This window comes from Psammomys obesus, unplaced genomic scaffold (genome assembly GCF_907164565.1).
Source record: "Psammomys obesus unplaced genomic scaffold, mPsaObe1.curated_primary_1811, whole genome shotgun sequence".
Classification (NCBI taxonomy): Eukaryota; Metazoa; Chordata; class Mammalia; order Rodentia; family Muridae; genus Psammomys; species Psammomys obesus.
The window spans coordinates 2,515,433-2,542,223 of NW_026587382.1; the positions used below are offsets into that span (position 1 = coordinate 2,515,433).

The 26,791-nt window shown below is 47.1% G+C and overlaps 2 protein-coding genes across 2 annotated transcripts in view; both read right to left on the reverse strand.

Annotated features, from left to right (window-relative positions):
* Positions 1–3,566: 3,566 nt before the first annotated feature.
* On the reverse strand, positions 3,567–13,123 carry Ensa (endosulfine alpha). The gene is made up of 4 exons (XM_055603763.1): positions 12,939–13,123; positions 11,207–11,332; positions 9,496–9,662; positions 3,567–6,788 (listed from the first exon to the last, which is right to left on the reverse strand). Exons 1-4 carry the CDS (start codon positions 12,993–12,995, stop codon positions 6,773–6,775), a joined length of 366 nt encoding a protein of 121 aa, XP_055459738.1. The 5' UTR covers positions 12,996–13,123; the 3' UTR covers positions 3,567–6,772.
* Positions 13,124–15,896: 2,773 nt separating this feature from the next.
* Golph3l (golgi phosphoprotein 3 like) overlaps positions 15,897–26,791 on the reverse strand; it is a 28,293-nt gene continuing 17,398 nt past the window's right edge. Inside the window, exon 5 of the mRNA XM_055603834.1 lies at positions 15,897–18,145. Within this exon, the coding sequence (XP_055459809.1) occupies positions 17,718–18,145 (428 nt within the window). The 3' untranslated portion in view covers positions 15,897–17,717. The remainder of the gene's footprint in view (positions 18,146–26,791) is intronic.

Here is a 26,791-nt window from a genome sequence, read left to right on the forward strand (position 1 = left end):
TCTCCCCTCCCAGTCAGCTCGCCTATTCTGCTTGGCTTGTCACCGTCGGTAGGCCTCACTGCCTCAGCTTTTTAATCACTGGATTTCAAGTTCCTAGCCTGGATGTGAGTCATGCCTGAAAGCTCAGCAGTTGGGATGCTGTGGCCAGCCCAAAGTGCTTAAAGGCCTGTCTTCCCAGCACCTTCTCCTGAGGGATGCCTGCCCTGCTGCACGAGCTCAGAGCTCAGGGCGAGCCGTTGCTCCGGGTTAGCAGGGCAGCTCTGTACTCTTTCGTCTGTTCCTGTGTACTCGGTGAGTGCGCACGTGTAGAGGCCAGAAGCACACACTGGGCGTCTTCCTCTACTGTTCTCTGCTTTCCTGGGCTGACATGGGGTCTCTCACTGAAACAGTGGACTGAATTTCTGCTTAGCTGGCTGGCCAGTGAGCTCTCAGGGACCACAAATTTCAGTCCTCCAGTACTGAAGCACAACTGTGGTTGCTGGGAATTGAACACGAGTCCTCTGGAAGAGCAGACAGTGCTCTTAACCACTGAGCCATCTCTCCAGCCCCAATCTAGATTTTTTTTTTTTCATTTAAAAACAAAGTCCAGCTACGCACATGTGCAGAGTGCTTGCACGAGGACAGCTCAGATCCCCAGTGCCCATGTGAATGCTGGGTGTGGTGAGTGACACAGGACGATACCCGTGGCTGACCTCTGGCCCCCGAAAGCACATTCGAGCCTACATATGCCTTCACACGCCTGCAAGTTACCACCCCTCAAATCAAAACACCAGCACTGGGATTTGAAACTAAGCAGCCACCCTGCCATTAGGTCCATTCCTCAGCCAGGCATGGTAGGGCATGCCTGTTCATTCCAGCATTTGACAGGCAGAGAACCTAGCAAGTTCAAGACCAGCCTGTTCTACACAGCAAACCCCAGGTCAGCTAGGCAGAAAGGGGGCCAGCTCCCACAGCTGTCCTCTGACCTCTGTGCTCCTCCCACCCCACTAAATAAATAAAATGTAATAAACCCTAGCTGGCTGACATAACTGACATTGACCTGTGCCCTCCCCATGCACCAACAGGCGAGTGCACCCGGCCACACATGTGAGCACCTCCCAACCAACCAACGAAACGAAAAATTCCTGTTCCATGTGGCTTGGCACTGACCCCTCTAAAACTGGAACAGATCCCTGTTTGAAATCCCCTCGGTGGCTCCTACACCTGCCGCACATAGCACATCCCCTGGGAGGGGACTCCTCGTTTTACCACCTTGGTCTGGCCTCCAGATGGTGTTCAGTCACTCGACTGTGTCCATGCTGTTGCATCCTCTTCCAAAACATCCTCCTCTCCTGAAGCTGTGGCCTCTCCTTCAGGACTCCCGCCTTCTCTGCTCTCAGACCACACACCTGGAGCTCAGGAACACCCCCTCTCACAGAGCAGGCCCCCTTCCCCTCTGAGGCATGTGTAGACCAGGCTGACTACAAATGTGGGCTCCTCCTGCCTAGGAGGTGCAGGCATTTGCCACGTGTGTGGTTTGTTTCCTGAGACAGTCTTGCTCCCCAGAACTTTCTTTTTTTTCTTTTATTATTAATTTTTTGAGACAGGTTTCTCTGTGTAGCCTGGGCTGTCCTGGACTCTCTTTGTGTCTACAAAGTGAGTCTGGCCTGGAACTCACAGAGATCTGCCTGCCTCTGCCTCTGAGTGCTGGGATCCCAGGTGTGCCCACTGTGCCTGGCCCTTCCCTAGAACTTTCAATCCTCTCGCCTCAGCCTCCCAAGTGCTAGGATTATAAGTGTATACACTGCCAGGTGTTGATGTCACATGCTTTAATCCCAGCACCCTCTACGCAGAGGCAGATGGATCTCTGAGTCCGAGACCAGCCTGGTCTATATATTGAGTTCCAGGATAGCCAGAGCTAAAACAGAAAACCTGTCTTGAAAAACCAAAACCAAAACCAAAACAAAGTACCACCATGCCTGTCTCCCTCATTCCTTTTAATTTTATGTGTATAAGTGTTTTGCCTGTACTTACATATGTGCCTGATCCCTACAGTGTAGGGTCCCTGGAATTGCAGTTACAGACTAGGACACAAAGCAAAACCACCAAGGATTAAAGATGAGTCTAATTATGCACTTAGCATGGTCCTTGACCACACTGCTCAGACCACCTGGTGTGACAGCTATCCTTGTAGATGGCCAGCAGCTACTAGAATGGAACACTCCCATGTCATTTAGTCCCCTGCAGCTTCCTTCCACTGAGAGCATGCCCATGCTCGGCGCCTGGCATGTTCTGAGCTGGCCTCCCTTCATTCAAGGCTCAGGCTCATATGCCAGCATATGAACTCAGTCCTTCTTGAGACTGCACTGTCTAGTCCTCCTGCCTGGCCTTACATGTAGGGCTCCAGTGAAACTTACGTTCTCTCCCCAATTTTTATTTCCCATTGTTAGAAGTGGGAAATAAAACTTAGGGAAAAATAAAAGCACGGCAGGTCCCAATCTATGTCCCACGGCACCGACTGTAGAGACCTTTCCTTTACGTTCTGGTTTCCTCCAGGGCACAGAGCCACTTGGGCCGGTGCAGGGTAGAGCCGGCTACCCTGGAACTACCTGCATAGGCCACTCTCTTACCTTGCCTTTGAGAGCCGGGGTTTCTGGCATTTCTGGGGTTTCTTGAATATCTGCTTTTCCGTATCTACGTTCTCAGTGCCCCCACTGCACGCCTGCAGTCCCAGCAGAGGGAGGCAGAGGCAGGCGGGTCTCTGTGAGTTCAAGGCCAGCCTGCTCTACAGAGGGAGTCCAGCCATCCAAGGATACACTGAGAAGCCCTGTCTTAAAACATTTTTTAAAAAGTCTCACTATGTAGCCCAGGCTAGCCTTGAATTCACAACAATCCTCTGGCTTCGGTCTCTTTAGAACGAGGGTTCCAGGTGTGTAGCACCTTCCCTGGTGTCTTGACTGTCTTTTCTATGTGTAGGTCACACTAGTCAAAACTGGTGGACAGGTGACTTGATTCCAGGGCCCCAGTCCACAGAAGCTCAGAGGACAGGCTCATCAGTCTCAGCCGACTGTTACAGCAGCTGGGAACTCTTCAAACCAATTGCGATAAAGAGCCTAGTGTAGTTGTGGCGGCACCTCTATCTGGAACGCAGGAGGGGAACACAGGAGCGGGGGGGGGGGGCACAGGAGTCAAGTTTAGGGCCAGCCCAGGTTACACAAGAATGTACTAGAAAAAAACCCAAGGAAGTGTGGTTTCACATCTCTCAGAAGGGCAGCAGGGGACACCGGAAATGGGCGCTTCTCTACCAGAAGGTCTGAGCGCTGTCGGTTTCCTGGTGGAATAGGAAGGAGAGGGGTCACAGGCTCTCCTGTCCAGCAGGGAGTTCGGGAAAAGATCCTCTAGCTGGGCCGGTGGCAGCTGGGAGCTCGGGGCTCTGCCACAGAGTTGGCTGCTTCGGCAACAGGTCGGCACTGCTTGTCGAGAAGCAGCTAGCAAGCTCGTTGGAGTGGTTTTGTAGTGACTGCCTGGTGGGGAGCCCTCTCCCCAGTGCTACAGCTCAGAATGAACAGTCGCAGACATCCTTCGGTGAAGCAGATGGTGCTCACCATTTTATTTCCCGCGAAACAGTGTCTTACAAACCTTGGGCAGCGGGAAGGGGCTTTGAGGGTGACTGTGTCTCCCTGGCCGGACCTCAGAGGCTGGGAATGCTCTATTCTGAAGGGGAAAGATAACAGGTGACAAGCTCATGTGACCAACTCTGGAGCCACCTGAGGGTTGTCATGTGCTCCTGCGTTAGGCACAGAAACAGGGAGAGAGCTTTATCCCACACCTTCTGTTCTCAGGATGAAATTATACAGAATTTGAGATTCCCAGGTTTGACGATGCTCTGTTTTGCTAGTCCCATGGCAAATCCCCTAGGGGTATGGTCCAGGAGCTCTGCAGGGAAGGTTGGTTATTGACTGTGTTTATCTTGGTTGCTTGGGTCTTCCAATGTTTCAAGTCAAATTATTTGTGACAGAGCCTCACGTTGTAGCCCTGGTTGTTCTGCAACTATGTGAACCAGGTTGACCTTGAAGCCAGAGATGTACCTGCCTCTGCCTTCCAGTTCTAGGCCCTTGTTTATTTATAGATAAGGTCTCACTATGTAGCCCTTGGCTGGTCTGACTCCAACTCAGCCTCTGCTTTCCAAGTGCTGAGATTAAAGGCCTGTGCCACCATGCCACATTCCACCCCTATGTAATTTTATTACATGTGTGTGCCTGCCCCCCTGAGGGGTCAGCTCGGCACTTCCACCGTTATATGGGTTCTGGGGTTGATAAGGTTCTCAGGCCTGGGCAGCAAGCACATTGCCTGCTGAGCCATTTCCCCAGCCCCCAACACTCCTATGTAGCTACGCAAAAAACAAAACAAGCAAATAAACAAACAAAGCAACACAACAAAGAAACAACAAGGATTTTTAAGGTTTCAGCTTCAAACTAAGGTACCGGGACTTCAGAGGAGCGGAATCCCAGGGTTGTTTCTGAAAGCGCTCCCACAGCCTGTGGTTTTCCATACTCCAACTTCCCCAGGTACAGAAGCGAAGCTCTGACACTGCGGCCCACTCCCAGCACCTGCCTTTGGAGGACATGCATCCACGTGTTTGGGAAAGGCCTAGGCCTGCGAAGTCTCAGGACTCCATGCAGTAACACCACAGGAACACATGGCCTTGATCTTTCCTGTCAAAGTGCTCAACTTTTTCACATTTTTCTCTTTCAGCTACACAGGAAAAAAAAAATTTAGGGTGTGTTTGTGTTGTTGGGTGTACATGTCACCCTGCACACGACAGTGCCCTCTACTGGGTACTGAGAGTAAGTTTTCTCCCACTGCCGTGGGTTCCAGGTATTACCCCCCCACCCCGTTCTTGTTTTGTTTTACAGGCAAGGGCCCTTAAGCAATCATTTTTTGTTTGGTTGGTTTTATTTTCAGATAAAACTACTACATTGGAACAGGCTGGCCTTGCATCTACTTCTGGAGTCCTGGGTTCTATGTTTATGCAGCAGGTGATGACCTTGCTTCCCAGGGGCTGGGATTCCAGGCATGTGCCTAGGTCAGCACACTTTTTAATGCTCTCTTATCCCTGTTGAGCAGGGCAAACTTTTGGGATGTATCACACTCCCTTGGCTAAATGAGGAGAGAACGGCAGAAACATCTCAAGCATTTACCAACTCACCTGGAAGGCTTCTAAGAAAACAATGTCATGGATACTGAGAGCAACCCCCAATCCCCAGCCCCAGAGCACTGGTGATTTAGGTCAGCTCTCGCTCCTGCACTTCCCTTTATATGGCTTTCAGTGGTAGGATTTCAGGAAGGCAGGTGGGGTCTCATGTGGGGGTCACGCTGCTTGCTGCTGGCCAGGAACAGAGAGGCCAGCTTCTTTTGCTCATTGAACTCCCACTTCTCCCACAGACACATGGAACTTAGGGATAGAAACTGAAGGGGAAATGGAAGAAAGAGGCCCTGCTTTTTGTTGAGCCTGGACTAAGCTTTGGGGCATCAGTACAGCATTTAATCAAGTCCCCCGGAGCTCTCATTTTATAAGAATGATCTTCTACATTAGCTACAAAGGGCAGAGGCTAAGTGATCTATGTGCCTACATTCCTGTCCTCTCTCCCAATGCCATGAGCCAGATCAAAGACCCATGTTCCTTACAAACCAGGCCCACACCAACTTTCCCCTCAATCACATCTTCAGTATTTTCTTCACCCTCCCAAACCCGAATAAAACACACCAACTGCTTCAGAGCATTTCTGGTTTTGGTTTTTTTCCATGGGTATTTTTTGTTGTTGTTGTTGTTTTATTTCAAATACTGAAAAAATTCCCCAGGGCTCTGTGGGGCGCCCCACTCATTGCCCTTCTCCCCGTAGCAACCTGTTTCAAGGACAGCATTTTTTTTTTTTTTTAAAGGAACAATTCACACTGAACCCTCAGCTCTCTCTGCAGAACCAGGAAGATCACAACTGCTGTAACGAGCAAAATTCCTTTTCTGACACCAGGTCACTGGCCACATTCATATACTGCATGTCTCTTTGGAGCTGAACTAGCCCTTACCATCAGTCTACTGACAATAGCTGAACTAGCCTTACCATCAGTCTACTGACAATAGCTGAACTAGCCCTGTCATCAGTCTACTGACAATAGCTGAACTAGCCCTTACCATCAGTCTACTGACAATAGCTGAACTAGCCTTACCATCAGTCTACTGACAATAGCTGAACTAGCCCTGTCATCAGTCTACTGACAATAGCTGAACTAGCCCTGCCATCAGTCTACTGACAATAGCTGAACTAGCCTTACCATCAATCTACTGACAATAGCTGAACTAGCCCTACCATCAGTCTACTGACAATCCCTTCACTTTACAGCCACCTCATATCACCCCGTGGTTAAGGAGAAGGACAGGAAGTCTTTTTAACACTTACAATCCCTAGCTCACTTCCCCACACTCACTCCATCCTCTCAACCCCACCCTTGGGATTTCAATGAGTTTTCTCCCAACAGTTACTTGAAATAAAAAAAAAAAAAAAAAAAAAAAAAAAAAAAAAGGCAAAACAACAACAACAACAAGTTCAAGGTCTTGGTGCTCAACCCCAGGGGCTCTGTGTGCTGGGACGCCCACCAGTGGGCAGGGATCTCTGCCTTTCTAGCCTGCACCGGGCCACCTCCTGACCCCTGGCTGCAAAAGCAGGGAGGGGCAGGAGCCAGCACAGGACCCAAGTGGGGAGCGTCTCACGATCTGGTGGAGCCCCAGGCAGCATCATTCAACTTGGCCACTGTGGATGAACACAAAAAGAAACAAAACAAACAAACAAACAAACAAAAACACTGTCAAGTAAAAGGGGAAAACCTCCTGAATTCCATCCCAGTCTCGACCCCATGGTTTCTCCAAATATTTCATTAGGCTACCTGACATATGCCCGAATATTAATTATAAGGAAGTTGAAAAAAAGAAAAAAAATTCAGTCTTTTCTTATTCACAAACAGGATGTTTTCTGCCTTTTTGATGCCCTCATGGAAAACAGAAGGACAGTTCTTGAGAGACCAAGGAGCTGGAGGTCTCCGAGTTGAGGCGGCCAGATGCCTGTCTCAGCAGCCGAGCAGGGCGGGGCCACAGGCAGCGTGGACAGAGAAAGCACACCAGTAGGGTGGTGACCAGCTGAGGCCAGGGTCAGACCACAGTTGTTTGGGGGGATTACATAGCCTGGATTAATCAAATGCATTTGGATTCTGAAATGACTCTTCCTTGCTAAGAAATAAGCCTTGAGAAGTGCAGATTTTTCCTTAGCATCAAAGAGCGAGACTAACAGCTTGATTTTTATTTCCTTTCCCCTTCCCCATCCCTGTTCCAAATGCACGCTCATGTATACATTTTTGGAGATTGAAACTTGGGTCTCCTGCACACGAGGAAACCATTCTAAATGTGAACTATATTCCTTAACACGCTCTTTGCTTTTTATTTTGAGAGAGGGTCTCACTAAACTCCCAAGCCCAGGCTAGCCTCCAAGTAGCAAATCATCCTGCCTCAGCTTTCTGAAAGCTGGGATTACAAGCCAGCTTGATTTCCATATTTCTCCTATCCCTTCCTAAAAACCAGACTCACTGTGAACATCAGCCTTGAAGACACAAAACTGACCAATAGAGAGGGCAGCTCAGACAGGAGAGAAAAAGGTACAGAATTTGAGAAGATCGGAGATGAAGAAACGTACAAAATTATATATATATTTATATATATAATAACATGACATATCTATGTACAACATGGCTGGGACACTGAGGAAACTATACAATGATGTTCAGCATTGTCCCCTTCCCACATGGACTTTGATTAAGGATGACAGCATGAGAAAATGGAGCAAAAACACAAAAATTATATACAATTACAAATGAGAGTCAAGGAGTTTGGGGGCCAGGGAGACCAGGGACCCTGCCTCTCTCCGCTCCTTCCTCACCAGCCTATTCCTACTCAATCTCAACGACGGCCAGAGACCTGAGCAGCCCGTCAGGACAGGAGCATATTCACAGGCCTTTCCCTGACATACACATCAACAAATGGCAGACATGCTAAGGGCACTCTGGGTTCTGTAAGGGCAGAGAGCCTGCAGTATCTTGCTCTTTTGAACAGCTCTCACTCTGGCACTCTCTGCCATTGACAAGCAGGTGGCATTCAGGAAGATTCAGGCCAAACTAGTGATGACACAGCAAGACAGGCTGCTGTCTCCCTCCCTACACCCTCTTTCCAGCCTCCACCAGTGAGTCATCTGCTAAGGACCAGCTGCTCCAGCTGGCAGTAGCAGTAAGCTCTGGGGACTAGCTCCCTTCATCCCCTCTCTTCCTCCATGCCTAAAGTACACCCAGCATCTGATTACATCTGAAGCATGAATGCCACATCAGTGAGCCTGTTTCCTCAGGCCCATCCAATCCGCTGCCTGAGCAGGTTTGTAGCAGCTAGGGTCAGTTGTAGACCCAGGAAAGTGGGCAGGGTCAAGACACTTTCAGGGCCAGCCTTTTCAATTTTGCTTTCTCTCTCTCCCTCCCAAAAGGCTGTGACACTTGTGAGATTCTGTTGTCTGGAGTTACAGCCCTTACATCTCAAACTCTCTCTCTTCCCATGTAGCACCCCTCCTGGCTTTACAGAGCTGAGGCTCAGTCACAGGCCTGCCTCAAGTTTGGTTCCACAATGAGCAGCAGTTGTAGCAGGTGTAGGATTTTAGAGTCAGAATTAGCTTATGTGTTTCCTTCTGTTTACAGATAAGGACCAGAAGCCAGAGGCTATGTGGCCTGGCGGAGCTCACACATCAGAACTGCTGAGCATGACAACTAAAGCACAGGTATTTCAACTCCTAAACACTTTCCACTATCCCATAATACTTTCAAAAGCAACATGCTGGGAGAGAAAAGGTACGATCCAGTTTTTCGTAACGTCTGTCAAACTTCACATTCCTTGAGAAGCAGGGCAACTGCTGGAGGGACACGGCGAGGTTGGGTGGGCACTGTTGTCTCAGGCAAGCAAATCCCCTCTCCTTTCCAAAGGTTCCCTCAACACCCACGATGGGAACACAGAGCACAGAGGCCTAAGGGACAACACACTTAGAAGCACAGAGAACATGTCCTTCACTCTACCTTCCCCAATTGTCACTTCAGCCTTGGGACACTGAGCCTGCACACTGCTGGGAGACTCAGCCTGTCCAAGGACTTTCCTCCACCTTCCACATCTCACCACAGTAAAAGCTGGAGTGCTATGCACTCCTAGGCTTTCCTACTATGGGTCTCTACTGGGCTACAGTGAGGGTTACAAGTTTCAATTTACCCAAAGAAATGAACTCAGAGGCCCTCTTCAACCTAAGCCCCCAGCAGGATGTCCTCCCTGGCCGGCAAGCTGAGCCCCGACAAGCTGAGCCCTGACTAGGTGCCTGTTCCCTGCCTACAATATATAAAAGTCCAGTGGGTGAGGAAGGGGAGGAGGAGAGGGGCCCAGGTTACCCCGCAAGCTTGCTGGTGACGAGTGAGGACTTTCTCTGGGGCAGGTCCTGTGGAGTGGGGATGTGGTCACCGGTCACCAGGTTCTTGTCTGGTCCTGCACTCGGCAGCTGCTTGTTCTTCATCTTGGCTTTGGCCATGTTGTAGTCTCCTGAGTCAAAGTACTTTTGCTAGGAGACAGGAGGGAGGTGCAGATGAGTGTGCAACTCTGGTGTTCTTCAAAAACAGAGACTCCTGTCTACCGTCAGCATAAGCTCTCAGTGTTTCCCATGCACACAGCCAGCCCGTATCACTCACTTGCACTTAGACCTTCTGGCATGCTCTGCCTATGTCAGAGCATCAGCAGTTTCCTATCAGAAACATGGACCTTTGCAGTTTAACAGATAGTTGTGTCCTTAAACCTGGCTGACAACCCTTGAACCTTTTGTATTTTACTCAGTAAAGGAAGGATCAATTAGAATCACTTACTTCATTCATACCAGCTTAATGAGAACCTTACCAGATGGCAAAGCAATGCCTTGGTGCTGGGGAAACAAATGAACAAGACTCAAAGGGTCAATCTGTGGCAACCAGAGACCAACCTGAAACCAACTCTCTCAGAGTTAGAGATTATTCTTGCAGACCAGGAATAGGAATTGGGCTTGTTCATGAGGCAGTGTGCTTTCCAGACTCCCACCACTCCCACACATGTTCCATGGGGAGACAGTCTGCCTACGCCTGGCTCGCCTCAGGCGAGATAAGCTGCAAAGCAGCACCACACCGTCATCTGTGACTGAGACTGAGCACATGGGATTCTCTACAAGTGCCTACACCCCTCTCCATCCCATCCTCGCCCTCCAGCCAAGCCTTATTGCAGTCTGCTGTCAGCTCATGGTAGGGAGAGATCTGACCTAGAGGGAGAAGGCTGGGAAGGCAGACCTCCACTGCTGAGGAAGGTCGTTCTGGTTTGTTTCTACTTTTGTGGTCTTACAGATTGAACCCACGCTGGACAAGTACCTTCCCATGAGGCTACATCCTCTATCAGGAAAAAGAATGGTCTGTGCCTATGTCCGTGTGTGTCCATGTGTATGTGTTTGAGTCTTACTGTAAAGTCTTAGGTGGCCTGGAACTCACTACAAAGACCAGGCTGGCCTCAATCACACAGAGATCTACCTGCTTCTAACTCCGCAGTGCTGGAATTAAAGGCCTGTACTTTTTATTTTTCAGAATTTTTAAGCAAAAATTTATGTATTTTTCCTGGAGCTGAGGTCACAGCTGCCTGACCTGGGTGCTAGGAACTAAACTGGCTTTCTGGAAAAGCAGCAGTTCACTCTCTTAACTGCTGATCCATCTCTCTAGCCCTCTTTTTCTGTGCTCCTCCACTCCCTTTTTTCTTGTTAAAGGCGGGGTCTCATTTTAGCTTAGGCTGTCCTAAACTTACTTTTAAGAAGTACATGGCCCTTAGCCCCACCCCCACTCAACTAGGCAAATGCACGGGCACAAGCTTCCTCCAGCCCCAATCTACCACCTACAGCAAATACCCAATAGTAAGCCTCCATTTCTTACAGCCAGAAGGGAAGTGATATCATTGCAGGGATTCACAATAATCTGTTCACCTGTTTTCAAGTTTCTAGTTTATCTCTACGACCGCCCAATAACCAAACCTAAAGAAAAACATGCAGCAGAACCTCTACGGACTTCATCTGAGGAGGCACAGTAAAAGGGCATCCCATACCCCTTTCTGGAGTCTCTTCATGAGGAAGTCGGAGCCTCCAGGCTTTTGTCCTAGGCTTGGATATTTGGCCTTTAGCTTTGCCTCCTCAGCTCTCTCGGGAAGAATACCTTCTTTCTCCTGTGTGTCCTGAAGAAAACAAGGCAACTAAAATTAAGGACTGAAAAGCAATGACTTCTACTATCTGATAACCTTTATATTAACCAACTTTTTTCCTGGAGATCTACCTGCCTGTAAACATGCCATCTCCACTCTGCTCTTTTTAGAGAGAGTGTGTGTGTATTTTAAAAAATTTATTCATTTTATGTGCTGTTTTCTGCATGCATGTATGTATGTGTACCACATGGATGACTGGTGCCCTCGGGTTCAGAAGAGGTTATCAGATCTCCGAGAGCTGGAGTTATAGATGGTTGTGAGACACCATGTGGGTGCTGGGAACCAAACCCAGCTTCTCCGCCAGAGCAACAAGTGCTCTTACTCACTGAGCTGTCTTTCTAGACTTTTGTTCAAATCCCCAAGGCTCACAATAACTGTACCAAGCGAAGAAAAACAAAGTCGTTTCCACTATACCCAAGGAACCACCCCAGTGATCTTTGAGTACTAGGTTAAAGGTAGTCTCTAAACATGATACTTGAATCAAGAGCAAGCCGTAGCTCACTCAGCACTGAGAGCAGGAGAGACATAAAAGGAACTGGCCAGAGCTTTTAGCAACAGCAGGTAAGTGGCAGAGTTCCTGGCTGTCCTCTGGTCAAGGGAGCCGAGTCTTCTGAGCGCACACTAAGAAGCCACCTGTTCTCATTGTGGAGGATGCTAGACATGTGGCCTATTCCGAAGAGACCCACCTGAGTAACATAGTTCCGTGAACGTAGGCAGGCGAGGGGTAAGCAGAGATTAACACGACACTAGTTTTTGTTGTTGTTGTTTTGCCTTTTAGGGACTGAGTTTCTTTGTGTAGACCAGGCTGGCCTCTATCTGACTTAGGAGATGCACTTGCCTCTACCTCCACATGCTGGGATTAAAGCCGTGCGCCACCACTGCCCGGCTGCTGGGTTTTTCTCTTGACAACATCAACTGTATTTAATGAGTCCTTGAGTTCATTGTTAAGGAACTCCAATTCGGAGCTCAAGAAGGGGTTTAGTCGGCACTGGTATTTTCATCATGCGACGGTGGGTGGACGACAGCCCACTGCGGAGGAATTCGCGGGGATCTGCAAGTCACTGACGGCGAACAATTCATCCCTATCAAAATAGGTCTGAGGAAGTTGCCACCTGAACCCAGCCCTGGCAATCCTTACTCTTCTCCCCTCCCCCAGTGCGGGTTCGCTTTAAACGTCTTCACCTTGACCCGAATCTTTGTGAGGATGAAAGACGAGCTCCGGGCTGGCGGCTGGGCCACTGACTTGTCCCCATCACACAGCCCACTGACATCTCAGGACCACCAGCCAACCCCCCTTCATTCGCCTCATCCTTCCAAACACCCGCCCACGCCAGGCCTCGGCCAATTACAGGACAGCTGACGCGGGCCGGCTGGAGGCCCGCCGACCAATGAGAAGGCGGATGGCGCAGAGTGACAGCCGGCCTGACTAATGGAAACCACGGCACCGAGCCGCGCCGAGCCACCGCCTGCGCGCCGGCAGCAGTGGCTAACCCCCGCGGAGCCCGAGGCAGGGGCGGCCAATCAGCGCTGGCGGGGGCGGGCCTCGCCCGCGCGCCGGCCCCCGACCCCTTCCTCTCACCTGCTTCTCCTCGCCCGTCTCCTCCGCAGGGTTCTCTTCTTCTTGTTTCTGGGACATGGCAGGATCGGGACTGTGCAGTGCAGGGCCCGGGAAGTCGGCCGGAAGAGGGAAGGGGGAGGGGAAGCCGGGACAACCTGAGCGGCTGCTTCGGCTCCTGTCACTATGGTTGCTCAGCCAAAATGGCGGCCCGAGCCCGTGACGTTGAGACCACCCCCTCCTGTGGGAGCCAATGGGAGTGGGCTCGCCGGGGCAATGACGTAACGGCACACCAATAAGCGCTGACTGGAGGTGTGTGCCGGGCCAGGGGCGACAGGCAAGCTGGAACGCCAACCGGGAGAGCGAGCGAGCCCGCAGAGCCAATCAGGAGCCTTCGGGGACCCTGAGGGCTGGGCGGCTCCGATGTTTTCGCTGCTTCGCGGGGCCGAAGCCTCGTCCAGTGTCTCAGCCAGGTTCTGGCCGACTGCGGGTCGGTTATCCCCTGGCGGTGCGGAGCCAGCTTTGAGCGGCGTCAGGAGCTACCGACATCCGGAGACGACAACTGGAGGACAGGCTGGTTTTCAGCAGTTTCCCGGGACTGAGGGCCAGCTTGGACGAGGCTGAGTCTTCCTGGATGGTTTTCGTTCTATACTGTAGTCCTTACGAGTCTTTCGGTGGAGACGAATTTCTTGAAGTTAGGAGTGCAGTTCTAGGTACTTGGTAAGAACTCAGCACATGTATTTCGTACGTTAGTGTAAACAGAGGCAGTTCAACAATAGCTCTCAACAGTTGTGGTGGTTCCTGCACAAAGGACGCTGAAGCAGGAGGATCTCTTGAGTTTGAGGCCAATCTAGGCTACATAGTGTGACCCTGTCTCAAAAACCGAAAGCAACCCAAGAAATAGAATAGTTCTTGACCGTCTGTTAAGTAGACAGCATTGTAGGAATACGCTCCTAAGGGAGCCTCTACCCTTCAAAGCTGTTTTAATTCTCAGATGAAGTTTTCTTAAGGGTGTAGTCAAAAAGTATTACATATTTATATTTTGAATAATTGGTCCAGTAGTGGACGTTAGACCACACCTGTCATTCTTGCACTTGAGAGGCATAGGCAGGAAGATCAGGATTTCAAGGCGGTTTTGGACTACATGGTGAGTTCAAAGCCAGACCCTGTCACAAAGCAGAAACCCACACAAAGGAGTAGTATCTACAAGTACTGTCTTGACAGTAATAACTCACTGCTCTCTGTGGTGTGCTAAAGAAAAAGACCAACAAAGTCTGTAGCACTGCCAACTTGACTTTTTCTGAGACTGGGTCTCGCTGTGTAGCCCTGGCTGTCCTGTGACTATGTAGACAGGCTGGCTTTGAACCCCTGGAGATCTACCTACCTCTGCTTCCCGAGTGCTGGGATGAAAGGCCTGCCACACGAATTCTTGACACAGACAAGCTTGGGCACTGCCTTTTCAGAAGGGACACTCTGAGAAACACTGGAACACACGATTCTTACCATGCAAAGCAAATTCTGGTAAGCACAGATATAAAAATGTTTACAACACTCCGTAGGAATTTTTTTAAGACCCCCACACAGTGCAGGCTCAAAAAAAAAAAAAAAAAGTGATCCTGACAAAGGTCATTTAGAAGTACCTTGATCCTGCAGGACAAACCAGTGAAATGTTGGCTTTCTTGGGCGAGTGAGAAGCAGAGCCGACCTTCAGGAAGGTTACTTGGGTGGTGATGAATAGACAAATGTTCGGAAAGTTACATAGAAAGGCACATGAGGTTGGCAGTCCAGCCCAAGTCTGCTGCACACATTGGGTGAGAGATAATTAGCACTAACCTGGAGGTGGACTCGCTAAGAGCAAAACAGAGCTGTGCATAGCTTAGTGTGAGTGTGGTGGGCCACTTGCCTGGCGTGCACAAAGCCCTGAGTTCAATCTCCAGGACTTGGGGCGGAAGGGAGTGGGGATGGAAGAAAGAGAAGTTAAGAAAGACAAGAAAATACAAACTAAACCTACTTAACAGGAGGCGAGAAGCTGGACCTGTGGGGTAGGCCTATGATGTCGGCAACTCAGGAGGTGGAAACTGCTATAGAGCCAAGGCCAGCTGGGAGACTTAGAGCCTGTCTTTAAAAAGATTTGAAAAAGAAAATAGTAACAAGGGGGAGGGAGGCCCGGAAGCACCTCAGCAGTTGCGTGTACTGGTGGCTGCTTCTGTAGAGGACACAGGTCTGGTTCTCAGTGCCCACAAGACTCACAGCTGTCCGGAACTCCAGTTCCTGGGAATTTGAAGCCGTCTTCTGGTTTCCACTGACATTACATGCATGTGATACACATTAGACAAAACATCTATACACACAAAATGGAATCTTTTAGAAAAGGTTAAAATAATAACTGGGTCTGGGATTCCATGGCTCTGTGTGTCTGTATGATTTATTAGATTAGCAGTGAATTGAATGCAAGGGATAAGAAAGCTGTGTTCCTCCAACTGAGTATCTGTAGAGGCAGTAAGTTAAAAACAAGGACTAAGGGACCAGAGAGATGGCTCAGCAGGTAAAGATACTTGGTGCCAAACCTGATGGTCAGAGTTCAGTCTCTGGGACTCAAGAAATATTAGGAGAGAATCAGTTCCCACGTGTGTCACTTTACATGGCAAAAGACGTTTCTTCTTGTTCCTTGTGCTGCAGAGATTCTGAGGGACGGAAGAATAATAAGCCAATCATAAGCAGAGTTAAATGTTTGTGAGCTAATGATAGCATTCGCTATCAAGGGCATTATTAGGTTTGTCTCTTAGATAAACTCAAGTGTCATTTGCAAGGTATTCACAGCAGTCACTCATTCTCACCAATGGTAGTATCATATTACCCGGAATTTATTTTGACTGAGATGGAGACCTTACTAGGACGCTAGCTGGAGCCCACATCAGCACTGCTGTGCCCTGTCAATATATATCACAATCAATAAAGTTATAAACCATATACAGACACAGGTACAATTACTGATCTTTATTATACAGAAATGTAAAGGCGGTGTATACACTAAATGAGTGTTTGGCAGTGAACGTTAACACAGATTTAAAGTGAAGACATCCTCATTTTATGGACATATAAAAATAAACACTGAGTTTCAAGAAAGAACTCGATTTGTACCCCCCAATCAAGCTGAAGCTTTCCGCAGGAAAACCTGGTTTCAATTCATGCTGGATTGTTCCAATGGGAAGTAAGCTACACCACTAGATAACACACGGGCTGGCTTTTGCACTTCTGGAGAGCCAGACTAAGGCTCTAGCCTAGCGTCTCAAATTATATCTATGTCTCTAATCATCTATGAGACACATGAAATGAAAACAGTAACAACGAGCCGGAGAAATTTCATGGACCTAGGTAGGTTAAGAGGTATTTACCTCTGATCCTGATCCGGAGGGTTTGGTCTAAGTCACCTATATTGGATGTGTGTAACAGCCTGTCTCTCCTCAGCGGTCAACAGGCTGATTAAAATCAGCACAACCCTGTACTGGTCTCACAGCCCCTGAACCTAGGCTTTGTATCAGCTACCCTTGACACTCAACTGCCCCTCTAAAGAGGACCTCTTCTAACAAAGCCTCCCTTCTCCCTCACTGCTGAAGTAAAAACATTTTAAGGGGTTTGGCCAGAATGATGGCTGTGTTGAAAGAAGACAATTTGAAGGTTATCTGGAGATAAACTATAGACAGAATTACTACCAAAGCCCTTAAATAAAGGGAGAAATTATCAATTTATGTAGGAAATAAAGACAGGGACTGTGAAGACACAGAGTTTGGCTGCATTGTCTGGACTCAATGCTGTATTTGGGATTTGAAAGTTACAATTCCCTTAATTTTAGCAGAGTTAAATTGGTAATTTTAAGAGATATTTTAAAGTAGCCTGGAGCAAACAGGACCGTCACATGCTAAAAGATAAAAAGCCTTTAAATTTGAGAGATGGGTCTCATATAGCCATAGCTAGCCCAAACTCACTAGTCTAGCTGAACTTAACCATCTATTTAGATGCTTCTGCTGCTGCCTTCCAAGTGCTAAGATGACAGGCGTGTGTCCCCACACCTGGCTTCAAAGATGCAATCTCCTGCTGCCTCCCTTCCCTACAGGCTCTACTACTGGCTGAATGAAGGAGGTGACTGAGGCACACTGCTTTTCAATTCAGACTCTACATGAATGTGGAAGCAGGATGGTGCTAAGAGGAGCGTGGAATATATCACTGCTTTTAAAACTAAGAGATCCGGGTCATCAGACATGGAGTGTTTTCATTAAAGGTGAGAAAATCACATGTGGGAGGTACAATCTCAGGAACCATTTGCTTCAAAAATTAGTCTTGTTTCCACCGTCCCTCATTCAAAGAGACAGTGATGTCAGTAACTGTCACTGTTTAGGTGAGTTGGAGAGCTAAAGGCTGAAAAAAACATGAATATGAGAGAAAAATTAAATAAACAGTTTGCTCTTCATCTCCTTCATATTTTGTTGCTGAAAAACTCTAATCCTCATGTAGAAACTCCTGTTTATCCAAAAGCACACTGGTTAAAACTAGACCCCAGAGATGGAAGATGTTTATTGGATGTGTGAGTTCTCCTTTCATGCGGACAGAGAGTGGAAGTGAGGAGAAGCAGTTTGCTTAGAATGGTCATGGCCCACGGAGAGGCTCTGAGGCTGTCCTCTCCAGATCATGAGTTCTGATTCAGAAACAGGGAGAACTGATGACAGTACTTCATCACACAAAACTCGGCGATGGGGTCTCTGACAGTCACCAGCGGCAGGGAGAGAAGAAACCCGCCCGCTGGCTTTAGGATTTGTTGAAGGCTGCCAGCACAGCCCAGATCATCTCTGTGGCATTGTGCTTTGTCCCCTCCACTTCGGGGTCCAGTTCTACCAGGTCCTTGGTTCGATTCATGGCCACATCATACTTGTCATCTGTCAGACAGGAGAAGACATTCTCCAGCACGTCAGAAGAGTGGGCCAGCACCAGCAGCGCCAGCGTCCGCCTGTCCATGCGCTGGGGGTCATTGACCCACCGTTCCAGAACACTGTCTTGAAGCTTTTTCACTAGTCGTTGTTTCTCTGTCGTATTGGTCACCGGATGTGTGGTCATGTCGAACAGCAGGAAATTCTGCTTCTCTGTGGTTAGAATACCCTTTTCTACCAGGCTCTTGGCAATTCGCTCTCGCACATTTCTCAGCTGGTACTGTAATTTGAAGGGGTTCCATGTCTCACCTGTGGAAAACAGAGAGCAGGAAAGCAAAATGAAAAGAGCCAGTTTGTTATCTGAGCCTTTTAAAATTATTTATTTATTTATTTCCCCAAGACAGGGTTTCTCTTTGAAGTTGTCCTGAACTCGCTTTATAGACTAGGCTGGCCTCAAGCTCACAGCAATCCTCCTGCCTCTGCCTCCCTGAGTGCTGGGATTACAGGCATGCACCACTGCACCTGGCTCCTTGTTTAAAGTTTTAAAAGCACAATCCCCATCCATGGAGGAATAACGTCAACTCATTCTTTAATCCATTCTCTTGCTTTATGTGTTGATTTTGACTCCAATTATATATAAATGTGTGTGTGTATATATATCTATATATTTATATATATATATATATATATATATATATATATATATATATATATATCTTTATTGGTGGTTTGGCTGCATGTATGTCTGTGTGAGGGTATCGGACAGTTACAGACAGTTGTGAGCTGCCATACGGGTGCTGGGATTTGAACTTGGGTCCTCTGGAAGAACAGTATTCTCAACCACTGAGCCATCTCTCCAGCCCCGACTCCAACTATATTTTACATTAAATGACCCTCAAATTGTCATCACACATACACGAGCATGTACACATACTCACACATGCATACACATATACACGCACACACAAAACCACCTATGACGAACCCACACACGCACGCACACGTCTACATACTTGTGCGCCCCCGCTCATACCGCCCTGGGCGTCCACCATGTAGTGCTCATGGAGTACATGTTTTACACTGATTTAGTATGTCGTGTACATGGAAGCATGGTGGCACCGTACATGAGTGTCAGTCAGAACTGGTTCTCTCCTTCCACCTTGTAGGTTCTAGGGATCAAACTTGGGTTGGGTAGCTTGGCAGCAAGCACCTTTAACTTGCAAAAACCATGCTGACAGCTTTCTGGATGTTTTATTTCTATCCTTTAAATTATTTTTCTTGTTGTTTTTAGTTACGTATGTACATAGGTGTATATAACTAAAGAGGCCAGAAGAATGTGTTGAATATTCTGGAGCTGGAGGTACAGGCTGTTGTGAGCCTCCTGACAGTGCTGGGAGCTGATCTCAGGTCCTCTGCAAGAGCAGGAAGCACTCTTAACCACTGAGTCATCTCTCTGGCCCCCCATTTTAGTTCATATATGAATTCTCTGTGTTGTTGTTAGTCATTCTTGGATTTGTGTGTGTGGGAACACGTATGTCAGAGAGCAGCCTCAGGGTCATCCAGCCCTACCCTATCCCATTTTTCTCAGAAAGGATATCTCACCTACCTGGAGCTTGCCCAGTAGGCTGGGCTGGCAGGTCAGTAAGCTAGCCTTCTCACTGGGACTATAAATGCAGACTACCTTGTAAAAGTAATTTTTATTCCCATTTCAGTTGTCTCTGAGGCCTACTGCCTCCATCTGCTAACCTAGGCCTACCTAGTCCTAGAAGCTTCTAGCCTCTGTAAAATCTAGCCTAGGACTAGAATGTCTTCAGCCTCTGAAAACTGAAAACTTATTATTCTTAAATAAGTTCACCCTTTCTTGTTCTTTCTGAGCTCAAAGCTGGCGGGTTCAATTCAGCTGTTCTGACTCAAACTCCTCTCCCAGCTGACTTATTCAATCTGGCTTCTCTCTCAGCCTCTGAATTGCTCTGCATGGCTTCAAATTAACTCCAGCAACCTGTTCTAATCTCCTGGCTCCTCCTCGTTCTCTGGCTCATTAAGTCTTCACCTGAATTCTCTTTCTGCAGCCTCTCTCTCTATTACTGTCCCAGCGCGGCTGCCTGGTTCTGTGAAAACAATGGATACTTTTGAGTTGACTGTTATGTTCTGCCTAGTCAGGATTGCCATTAAGCTGACAAATACCACCCAAAGATAAGCTTCAGACTACAGACTGCTTAGCACATTCAAGTTGCTGAGTTCACATGATACTAACATGAATATTTTACATAACTTTGAACTCAAAAATACGTAATCCGAAGACTGCCAAATACAACCGAGCTGGACATTGTGGAAAGCTTAGAAATTGCTTAAAATTTTTATAATAACTTTACTGTATCTGCCCTTTTGATTTAGACAAAAAAGGGGGCTATAGAAATAGTATAGGAACACTAGAAAAAGAGGGTAGATTGTTGAATCTATTATTATTAGATCCCTGTATACTAATACAGAATTAAGGTTGTAGTCTGGTTACAGCACACTACAGATCAACTCTTCTTAAGGTATTGTTCCTATGTAATTCTTAAATATGCAGTATCTAGTCCTTTTGAAAACTGCTATCTCAAACTGTTTAGAGTAATTAAGAAATGCAAACGAATAGTCAGTCAAACTTGTGGTTTTGTTAGGTAGCAGCTTAGTTAATCACAGGTGTTTTCCAAGTTAATCAGTCAGTACATAGCTAGAAACAAGCAACTCAGATATACTAGAGATAGTCTTCAGAAACCTTAGAGATCTACATAATTTGGGAATTAAAGATGTTTTATTAATTTGAGAAAATTTTGACAATGAGGCAAGTCAGCTCCTGGCAGCATCCCCTTCTGACTTCAAAGATGATAATGAACATCAAAAAATTCTCCTTTTGGAGATGGCTTCATAGGTGGCAAGCTAGCCACAGGGCAAGAAAATGCTCTTGTTTCTCTACATCAGGCAGAATACTGGACAAACTGGATGCATGAAAATCAACTGCAGAGCTTTGCAAGGACAAAGCAGGCAAGTCCTTCATAATACCTACTTCCCAAAAACGTCTGTCAGACATTCTGAGCCAGAAGGCTGAAGATGATGCTCCAATGTTATAGAGAAATCTTGGGTGACTGTGCAGGCAGCCAGCAGTCTCATTTCTATAGTTTTGGAAGTTACTAGCACTGGACTTCCTGCTTATTCAGATAATATTTATCCTTCTCACGTCTCTGATGTGGTTGAAGACTAAATAGTGATAATCTTTTGTTTTTTAAACCAGCTCTTGTTTTTTTTTAGATTTATTTATTACTTATACAACATTCTGCCTGCATGTGTGCTTGCACGCCAGAAGAGGCACCAGATCTCACTATAGATGGTTATGAGCTACCATGTGGTTGCTGGGAATTGAACTCAGGACCTTTGGAAAAACTCTTAACCAGTGCTCTTAACCTCTGAGCCATCTCTCCAGCCCTGAAATAGTTATACTCTTACAATTAAGATTAAGTTGTTGAGGACTTAAGATGATGTTTTAGGGGGGCTGGAAAGATGGCTCAGAGGTTAAGAGCACTGGATGTTCTTCCAGAAGTCCTAAGTTCAATTCTCAGCAACCACATGGTGGCTTATAACCATCTACAGTGAGATCTGGTGCTCTCTTCTGGCATCCTGGTGTACATTCAGACAAAACATTGTATACACAATAAATAAAATCTTTTTTAAAAAAAAGATGTTTTAGGTCTAAAAAAAATGGTTTTTGATGGGTAATACAAGTTTTGATACAAAGTGATTTAGGTACAGAACTTTGGACTCAACAAGAATACTTTCTTCAAGATTGCTAATTACATATGGACATATGAATGCATTTTTTACCTGATAGTATATAGTTTATTGAAGTTAAAGAAAAAAGTCTTTTATTTAGACAAAAAGGGGGAAATGTTGCAGGATATTTGATTCTATAGTTAGCCCCAAAATTATGAATTGTAGAACAGTTTCTTTGGTGTGGTTGAGCCCTATCACACACCTCTAATCCAAGAGCTTTCTGTTTATTGTAAACAGGTGATTATGGTGTGGTTCAGCCATCCCTAGCACACACCTTTATTTCAAAAGCTCTCTGTACACAGGATTTAATAAAGTTAACCCTAGGTCAAGAGTCAGAGCAAGAAACCAGCTGACAGCAATTAAAGAGTGGGAGGGACTTTGAGTTGAGGGGTTTTAAAGACAGTGTGTAAAAGTAGAGGGGGCTTTAGCTCTCTGGCTTTTTGGGCTTTGAGCTAGCAAGCCTTTGGCCTTAGGCTTTTTGGCCTTTTCCTCCTGGGCTGTTAGCTGAGCTAGTGAGCCTTCTGGGCTCTTTCCTTTGGGACATGAGCTGAATAGGAAGGTCAGTTGGGTGCTTTCTCTGCCTCTGAGCTAGCAGGTTTTCACCCCAGCATCTGGCTCCTGAGTCTTTACTGGTAACACAGCATGGTTGGGATTTTCATTCTTTTATATGAGATCTAGATTATCCATTCGTCCATTGTTGGCAGTGGGTCTGATGCTAATTACCGGCCCTCTGTGTGAACCTGCTTAGTCAGGATACCTGATTGGCTAACTAAACAGCCTTTACCGGGGCAGGGCAGAATGGGGCAGGCCTGGCTATGGTTCCTGGGCTTTGGAGAGTCCCACAAGGAATCACAGGAGAGAGGCAGACAGGAAGAGAGGAAGGAGGAGGATGCCAGGATGGGTTAGCCTGGAGAAAACACCATGAGGACTAAGAATAAATAATACACAGCCCAATACCATTCTAGTATCTACTACCGCAGTCCACCCTTACTTGTTTGGTCGACCCTTCCTTGTACTTACTGGTGGAAGCCTACCCGGGATTGGTGGGCTGACAACACTGAGCCCCAGCTCAAGCTGCTCCATTCCAGCTTCTTTTAAGAGTAAGATTTTTTTAAGTTTATTTATTATGTATACAGTGACGTATACGGTGACCAGAAGAGATCAGCAGATCACAGTACAGATGATTGTGAGCCACCGTGTGGTTGCTGGGAATTGAACTCAGGGCCCTTGGAAGGGCAGCCAGTGCTCTTAACTTCTGAGCCATCTTTCCAGCCCCAAAGAGCAAGGTTCTAAACTAAAAAAGGAAAGCCAAGGGAACAAGAGGGTACCTGCCATCCCACTACTCACTGGGCAAGAGGCTATCACACCAGGGGAAGTGGGCGAAGAGCCTGAAAGGCTTCCATAGCTGTAGGAAAGAAGTCCGTTTCTTTTAGTGTAGAGAATCTCTGTTGTCGTTGTTTCAAGACAGGTTTCTCTCTGTATCCCTAGCTGTCCTAGAATTCACTTTGTAAACAGGCTGTCCTCCACCTGCCTCTGTTTCCTGAGTGCTGGGATTAACGGCGTATGCCACCCCTGCCCAGCTGAGTGTAGAAAATCTTAAGTCTATGGATATCTTGGTACAGAACAATTGCCAGGATGCTGAAAGCGAACATCAACTGACAAAGCCAGGAAAACCCTGCTGGGGTCACAGTCAGCTCTGTGGGTTCGAGGCTGTGTGCTTGTTCTAGATGCACACACTCAGGACTGATAAGAACAGGATTTGGAGCATGACTGACTGGAGGATGTCACTGAGGTTTAAGCACAGCCTTTGCCTGAACACATAACAGTAAGCTGCCATCCTCCCTACCCCCATCTGTTTTCCTTCCTGAGACAGCATCTGAGCATATACATGGTGGCTTTGATTTCCTTATGTTTGGCCCCAAACTAGTGATCCTCCTGTCTCAGTATTACAGGTGTATAATCCCATGCCCAGATAATAAGCAGCTGAAACTCTAAGAAACTAGGCTTAAAATATGCATCTGGGGTAGTTTTTCCAGGTTCTCCTGCAATCCTGGTTTTCTATCTTGCAGAAGTTCTATACGACCTGGTAAGGCTGAGAAGACTGAGGTTTGCTTCCACTGCTTGAAGGACAGGAGCTATTCCAAGTGTGGCAGGTAGGCTGGCAACACTGGGACCATCTTAACTTTGTCCCATCTTAACTTTGAGAAGTTCTTCACTGGAAGGGGAAAACTATGTTCATAATCAAGACCAAGACTGCACTCTTCCTCAGAAGAAAACAGAAAAGGAATTTCCAAGTTACTAGCCTTTATTCTTGTTTTTTTCTTTTTTTTTTTTTTGCTTCTGCAAAAGGTATGGGGTGAATTATGATAGCTGTGTCAAAATCACACATCACATATATTCAACAGTAAAGGGGTTAAAAAACCAAAACACCTAAGTACAGATCAGTAGTTTAGACTGCCGAGCTGTCTTAAGATGAATCCCCAGCATCACAGAGACAACAGGAACATTTAATTGGGGCGGTGGCCTGTGCCATCAGTCTTGGCACTCAGGAGGCTAATGGAACTATGATGGCTGCTCTTCATTGTGGACTTGATTTAGAATCCGAGAGGGCCACCCAGGAGGTACAGCAGGTAAAACCCACTTGCTGTGAGAGCCTGTGACCTTACAGCCAGCTCCTGAAAGTGTCCTCTCACCTCCAGGTGTGCAAGAGGGCACACTCACTAATACTGAGGGATGACTGATGAGATGGCTCAGTGGGTCAAGGCATTTGCTGCCAAGTTTGACAATCTGAGTTTGAACTTGGATCTGAAAGGTGGAAGAAAGTTGACTCCCATAAGTCCCCCTTTGACCAATGTGTACATGCTTGTGCACACCCCACACACCAACTACATAAATAAAAATATAATAACAAAAAGGAATTACTCAGAAGGCACACCCTCTGGTATGTCTGTGAGGGCATTTCCAAGAGGCTTAGATGAGAAGGAAAGACCCAATCTAAGACACTGGCTGTGTACTTAAATTGAATAAAAGCAGAAAAAAAAAAAGAAAGCCTTTTGTTTTGTTTTTTTTTGAGACAGGGTTTCTCTGTGCAGCCGTGGCTGTCTTAGCTGTCGATTTGTAGACCAGGCTGGCCTAGAACTCACAGAGATCTGCCTGCCTCTGCCTCCTGAGTGCTGGGATTAAAGGCATGTGGTACAACACCTGTCTCAGCCCCCTGTCAGGGACCACCTGAGAGAACTTGCCAACTTCAGAGACCACCTGTAGAAACTCATCAACCTGCCTCAACTTGCCCGTTTCCTTACCTGCGGTAAACATACTGCTTGGCAACAGCAGAGATGTGCTCACAGAACCGTGGCTTATCACAAGATGTTTCAGGCCCCTGGCCGAGAAGAATCTGTAATTTTTCACCCACCCTACTTCCTTATCCTGAACCCTTTATAAAAGCTGATTCTGCTCAGTAAAGTTAGTCCTTGACAAGCACATGTTTGCTTGGACTCGTTCTTTTCTCTCGCTCATCTTTTCACAGGGTCTGATTCTCTTCTACGCCCCCCGAATAACTTTAGTTCCGCTGGCCGGGGCAGCCCCAATTTTTATTTTAGTTTTTTTTAGTTCATATGCTTTCTTTGGGAGGGTACTAGAGAGTAAGTCCATTTTTTGGTGTTCTGGGACAGTGTCTCCACACATAACCCAGACTGGCCTTGAGCTCTCAGTCATTCTGCCTCAGCCTCACAAGCTCCAGGATTACCACCACTCCTAGCTAATAAGAGTTTAATAAGCTTTAGTAAGTCTATTTCAAAGAGGAAGGTCTGAGACTGAAGAGATAGCTCAGTTGTTAAGAGCACTGTCTGCTCTTCCAAAGAACCCAGGTTCAATTCCCAGCACCCACATGGTAGCTCACTAACTGTCTATAATGCCAATTCCAAGGAATCTTACACCTTCACTTTAATACACATTAAAAAAAGAAAAAAAGGAAGGGCTGGGCATGGTGGCGCATACCTTTAATCCCAGTACTGAGGAGGCAGAGGCAGGTGGATCCTTGTGAGATTCAGGCCAGCCTGGTCTACAAAATGAGTCCAGGACAGCCAAGGCTACACAGAGAACCCCTGTTTTTGAAAAACAAACACACCCCCAAAAGGTGGAAGGAGAGAAGCGACCCTACAAAGTTGTCCTCTGACCTCTGCACGTACAGGCCAGTACCTGAGAACACACATACAATGCATAAAAAGTAAATATCTACAGTTTTCCTTGGGCAGGTCTGAGAAGGAAGCTCAGCTGGTCAAGTGCTTCTGCAGCCTGAAGTGCTGGGTTAGACCCTTAGCACCACAAGACCTACAACGACTATTAGAACTTCAAAGTCATCCTTGGCTACATAGCAAGTTTGAGGCCAGTCTGGGACACATGAGATGCCAACTCAAAAACAAACAAACAGACAGACAGACAGACAAATAAATAAAGTCCCTTGACTGAATATGGTGGCACACGCCTTTATTCCTAGCACTGGGGCGGCACAGGCAGGTGGATCGTAGGCAGTTTGGGGCCTACGAGTTCCTAGCCAGCCACTGCTACATGGTGAGACCTTTCACACAGACAGACAATACAATAAACTCCTAGTGAAGAACACTGCTAAGCTGGATGTGGAGCTATCTACCTGGGAATTTCGGTACTAGGGAGACTGAGGCAGAAGGACTGGGAGGTCTAGGCCACTGAAGTGAGACCCTGTCTCAAAAAGCCCAGCAAGGAGCTGGAGAGATGGTTCAGTGGTTAAGGACACTCTTCCAGAGGATCAGGGTGCAAACCCCAGCAACCACAAGGCAGCTCACAACTGTCTATAACTCCAAGATCAGACACACTCACCCATGTATGCATGTAGACATACATGCAGGCAAAACACCAATGCAAATAAATAAAGGTAAATAAATGTTTAAAAAGTCCAACACAAGAAAACTGTTCAGAGCTCTCATGGGCTGCATGTGGTAGCACAAGCATGTCCTAGTGCTTAAGGGGTGGAGAGAGGAGGATGGGGTCATCCTTGGCTGCACAGCAAGGTCAAGGCCAGCCTGGGCTATAGGAGATCCTGTCAGAAAACAAAAAAATCCTTTCAGAGTAGGATTTCGGAAATATTTGGAAACTTTAGATGCTGGTTAA

Excerpts from the sequence above, each read along its gene's own strand:
- Ensa (XM_055603763.1), bottom strand. The coding sequence starts at position 12,995 with ATGTCCCAGAAACAAGAAGAAGAGAACCCTGCGGAGGAGACGGGCGAG. Across the intron at positions 11,333-12,938 it reads AGACGGGCGAGGAGAAGCAG|GACACACAGGAGAAAGAAGG; the intron begins GTGAGAGGAAGG and ends TGTTTTCTTCAG. Across the intron at positions 9,663-11,206 it reads TGAAGAGACTCCAGAAAGGG|CAAAAGTACTTTGACTCAGG; the intron begins GTATGGGATGCC and ends CCTGTCTCCTAG.